At 38.3% G+C, this 4,961-nt stretch overlaps 1 protein-coding gene across 4 annotated transcripts; it reads left to right on the forward strand.

The window, feature by feature from the left end:
* Positions 1-295: 295 nt before the first annotated feature.
* LOC110423137 (Ribonuclease P protein subunit P38-like protein) lies at positions 296-4,609 on the forward strand. 4 transcript variants are annotated; one of them, XM_021437293.2, is made up of 5 exons: positions 296-1,153; positions 2,792-2,847; positions 2,940-3,132; positions 3,977-4,009; positions 4,118-4,609. In XM_021437293.2, the coding sequence occupies exons 1-5, from the start codon at positions 554-556 to the stop codon at positions 4,466-4,468; spliced, it is 1,233 nt and encodes a 410-aa protein (XP_021292968.1). In that variant the 5' UTR covers positions 296-553; the 3' UTR covers positions 4,469-4,609. The 4 variants fall into 4 exon arrangements, with proteins under 4 accessions (XP_021292968.1, XP_021292959.1, XP_021292984.1 ...); XM_021437284.2 differs by having other exon boundaries at positions 297-1,153; positions 4,115-4,609; XM_021437309.2 differs by lacking the exon at positions 3,977-4,009 and having other exon boundaries at positions 300-1,153.
* The last annotated feature ends 352 nt before the right edge of the window (positions 4,610-4,961 follow it).

A 4,961-nucleotide genomic window follows, 5' to 3' on the forward strand; every position in this document is an offset into this window, starting at 1 on the left:
TTTTACTTGTATACCAAACACTGTAATATTATTTTCTCTATAATCACATTGCTTGCAATCACATTACTTACAATCACATAACTTATAATTACATTGTATTATAATGTACTAAATATCATCTTATTTTAAAATAGAATGACAACATGACTACAAATCTGTGCAGAAATTGTAAAGATGCTAATGAAAATTCGGAAGGAGTTCTTATAGTAGACGTAACAAAGGTAAAAGCCTTTTAATATGTAAATGTGCCAACTCCCAACTGCCAGGCCTGACCCGATCCATAAAGTTTTAGTAATGCCACATTAAAACCGTAAAAGGAAACGAAAGCTACTACCCAAGCACTGGATGGAAAAGGGGTCCAGCCTCGGGTCCAGTTCTGTCCTACAGTCATAGTGACTAGTACCTTGTTCCCGTAAATCCTCGCGTAACCCAAACCCATTTCTGTTCTTTTACACGCTCTGACGCTGCTATCTCAAACCTTTCTGTCTATTGGCTTTTGCTCTCTCTCTCTTTTGCTCTCTCTCTCTAGTGCCTCTCACACGACAGATGAGTGATGGCACCACCAAGTGAAGGCGAAGAAAATGAGCAACAAACACAAAGGCAAGAAATCCGGAAGCTGCTTTCTTCCTATCTTGGAGTTAGTTTCAGTGTTGTCTTGGCTTTCATTCCCAATTACGCACTCTCTTTGCTGCCCAAGTTGCAAACCCAAATGAGAGAACTTACAGCAAGGCTTTTAACGGCTGAGGAGCTGTTGAGGCAAATGAAGTCGAGAAGAAAAGAGGACTCCAAAGCAAACGCCAGAGTGGTAGAGATCTTTGCCAGCCACAGGAACGCGTGGCAGGCGGAGGAGAAGCAGCTTCTGCAGCAGATCGAGGATCAGAGGGCAAAGATCGAGGAGTTGGAGAGGGAGACCCATGAATCCAAGCGGAGGATTGAGGAGCTCAAGGACATGATTGGCTTCATCTCTACTACTCGGGCTGCTGCTGAAGAAGAGGAAATGGAGGAGGAATCGGGCGCGGAGAATACCAGGGAGGACCATGTAAATTTTACTGGCGTTGTTAATGTTGGGCACGATGGGAATTTCCCCTTCACTTCCGATTTCGTGGCTTCTGCTTCTTCTAAGTTTTGGGCCGAGAGAACTACTCTCTGGCAGGTTTGTTTACTTTTCTTCTTTTTCTCTGCTTTTGTCTTGGTTGCCTTTTTCTTTTGCGGTGATGATCCGCTACTCCGGGGACCGTTGAAACATTTAATAGCTTTTTTTTTTCGTTTTTTTCTGATTGTGTGGGAAAAATGAGACAAATTTAAGTGAAATTTTTTACTCAGCTTGAGAAAAGCTATTCCTGTTCCTACCAACTTTGGTTTTTTGGTACATTCTTCGTCTATCTCTGTATCTCAGACATCAAATTTTCACGCTATGTATTATGTTCTTCTTGAATATCTGAAAAGAGAAGGCATTGCTTTTCTCCTTTTCGATAAAAGAGGAGAGCACTGTAGCATGAATCTAAAATCTTTTTCCAAACGCCAACCTGTTACCACCAGGCGATCTATTGCCTCTGTTTGGATAAGTCAACTTCTGTTCTGCCTCAGGCTACTTTATTTTTTTTTCCTTTTTTGTTATTGGCTATGTCTTATATTTGATATTTTACTGTTGAGTCTTCCTTATACCTCTGGAATGTTTCTGCTTAAGATGAAAATAGAAAATTGACTTAATTTTCTTCACCAGTCAATCAAGAAAATTGTACTTGCTTATGCATCTTAATTAGTGAAACTTGATTTGATCAGAAGCCATTCAGAAAATTTAGTTTGCATTGAGTTGTATGTTGGTCTCATATGTTGTTGATATTCCATGCAATAGGGTGCATAAGATGGTCCCTCTTTATCTTATTCTTTTTTCCTTTCATGATATGTTGGTTTGGTGCCCATTCAAAAAGCAGCTTTAAGTTTCTGGTTAGGCGCTTCATTTGAGCCTGTGGCTGGACCACCCTTATCTAAGGCATGACACCTGTATCATAACCAAAACAATTTATGACATTTGCTATATTTCAAACATTGTTGATGTGGTGGGTTGTCAGCATGCGTCATAACCAAAATAAGTTCCTATAGACGTCAATGGCTCAATTGATTGCAACTAAAGCAATAAGCAGCTTCAAAAAACATATACTACAGTTTTGAAGCTGTCACATCCTTTCCAAAGTGTAATTCTACCTCTTTTCTCAGCAATTAGCAAACAACGAAGATCAATCAAATATGATTCTTATCATGCAGCAATGTGAATCATAGGATAATTTAAAACCAACTATGTACTAAACTAGTATCTGAGTGGCTGGGCAATCTCTAGCATTCTATATTACCATCTAAAGATATTAGATATCCATCTCTTCTTTATTTCATTGGCTGTTTTTCCCTTTATTTTCATGGATTTGATCATGGCATCTTTTAAAACTTGCCATGAGCACTCGTCTTCATTCTGGTGTTGCTGGCACTTGTCTTGTGGAAGAGAATGATTAAATGAGAGATGTGAATGTCATTGCAAAAAATTGCTTAATGTTTTATCTTTTATCACAATTCCTAACTATTCTTCTATCTGTTTAAAATTTTAACAGAAAATGTTATGCATGACAAATGGTGAGGATTTGTCAATTTTATATTTAGGTTTTCAAAACTTTTTTTAAGTTTCGACGATTCACGAGCCATCTTCTTCTTTGCCATAGTTGCTTTCTTCCTGGATAATTTGCTATGTAATTTGGTTCTATAACTCTTAAACTTCATTGCTAAATGTTTATCCTTGCAGGATGTACAGTATGAATCTCTTGAATCTTTGTATCATATGAAGCATTTTGTTGCAAGGTACAGTATGACAATCTAGATACTGGTTTTTCATGAAATGTCTCTATGAAATACTGTGACTGATGAAGGAGCGACCTTTGGTTTCTGTTCAGAAGGGAATCACCTTGGAAGGTAGATGGTGAATCGACCGGAGTTTCCTCTAAACTGAAGCTGCTTGAACAGGAACTATTGAATTTGGAAAAGATTGGCAAAAGTGATTTATCAAGGGTACCTTCATTAATGAGGAAGCAGGCTAAGAGATATCAAGCTTTTACTGCAAAGATCGATGATCTCTGCCGAAGAATGGTGAGGCATATCTGTCTTAGATGTCTTTTTCTGCAGTGCACTTTCCAGCACATCCTATTTTGATACTTTTTCCAGCAGATCATATTTACTTTTAAATTTTGGGCATATTAAGAACTATACTGATACTGCATCAGCTTTTTAATTGACTCTCAAATGTATGCCACTAATCAGTTTTTCACGCTTTTGTTATCTTCTATTTAATTTTTGTGCCTTGAAATTTGGGGCAGACACCCTTAGAGGAATGCAGGATCCTGTGATGATCTCAGTGATTTTATTACCTATTCGGACTTGGGTAACTAGTTTCTGGAAAATGGTAGGGCATTCTATAACTTTCAAAAATTGAAGACTTTGTCCTGAACTGTAGTTAAGGGCAAACCTCATGGATGTGGAGGTAATATACTCAAATGGAAAATATCCTATCAGAAAATCTTACAAAGATTATTATTCTTTGTGAAAACAATCTGTCCATTATTCAGGTTCAATGTGCATGACTCATTACTCAAAGTAGAGAGCGAGAGAGAGCTTCTTTCACTTATTCTTTGGCCAAACAAAATTTCTAAGCTATGTCACTTGTGTCAAGTGGGGAATCTTGAATTCACAAGATATTATGAATAAGCCGCAAATTTATATCTTTCTAAGTAATATGGGAGCTTCATGTGCTGTGTGTACTCAGGAGTCAGGACCCACCATCCTGTTATATGCTTATCTTATTATACATGTACGTGATCTATATGTGGAAGGACACTGTTGTATTTGATTGAGCCTAAACTTGCTCTATTGATGGGAATGACACTGTTGAAGGTTGTGTCGTAATGTGTTGATCTATTGATTTTGATCTTGTCAGTTGGGGCATAGACTTCTGCTTTTGCTCTCTCATGTACGTGGTCATTGTTACCCTTAGAATATTTTGTTTCTTCACTGAGTTGATTGCAGAAACAGATCCATGCTGTTCTATGGCTTAATCTTTTTCCTAATCTTATAGCAGGCTAGTGATCCCTCTGAACCCACAGTCAGTCCAGAGTTTCGAACACAGAGACAGACTGAGTTTTTGCTTGAAGCATTTCGACTTCAGCAGCGTGCATCTGAAACTGGACAAAAACTAATGGCTTTACAAACTGAGGTTGGGAAGAGTTACTACAGGGATGATCTTGGAAGCCCAGCCAAACTTGCCACAAAACGATCCATGGATTCCATTAGAAACAACTTGCAAGAAATACAAAGAAACTTGGAGATATGGTTGGCCAGAATTATAGGAGATCTTGAAGGAATTCTGGCCAGAGATGGCTCCTCACGTGTTAGGGAATACTGCGTTTCTAGATATCCTTTTGTTCAATAGAATCTTCAAACTGTAATATTGATCTAACAAAATATCCTTTTTCAGTAAATATGCTGATCAGGCCTTGATGTGGTAGTTAGTTTACTTGTAAAGATGAAATGATACGTTTCAGTTAATGGCAGCATCTGAGCTTTTGGTTTATGGCAGCCTCAAGATCTACAGTCCCATTGCGAGAAAAGTTGATACGGCATGCAGCCTGAGCTCAATCGACCCGTGTATGGACTAGTTAAGAACATTCATGCTGGTCTTGGGTGCTGAATTCCTGCTTGTGGAACAGCTCTTCGGAGAAAGAGGGTGGTAGATGGTAGTAACTTTAAGAATAGAATTTTATCAAGTAGAGCCGTAAAGGAAGAATTTATCTTTTCTTTCACTTTGGGGGATGAACTATTCTAATTCCCTTTCTTGCATGTACAGTAAGTAATGCATTTGTGTGATCAAGTGAGGTCGTGCAAATCTTAGTAATCAATTGGTGAAAGTTCTTTCCCAGCCAATA

This window comes from Theobroma umbraticum, unplaced genomic scaffold (genome assembly GCF_002168275.2).
Source record: "Theobroma umbraticum cultivar Fairchild unplaced genomic scaffold, ASM216827v3 scaffold_30.0, whole genome shotgun sequence".
In the NCBI taxonomy this organism is placed as follows: Eukaryota; Viridiplantae; Streptophyta; class Magnoliopsida; order Malvales; family Malvaceae; genus Theobroma; species Theobroma umbraticum.

Coding starts and splice junctions, on each gene's coding strand:
- LOC110423137 (XM_021437284.2), top strand. CDS start 554: ATGGCACCACCAAGTGAAGGCGAAGAAAATGAGCAACAAACACAAAGG. Junction 2,848..2,939: donor ATGAAGCATTTTGTTGCAAG/GTACAGTATGAC, acceptor GTTTCTGTTCAG/AAGGGAATCACCTTGGAAGG. Junction 4,010..4,114: donor TTCTGCTTTTGCTCTCTCAT/GTACGTGGTCAT, acceptor CTAATCTTATAG/CAGGCTAGTGATCCCTCTGA.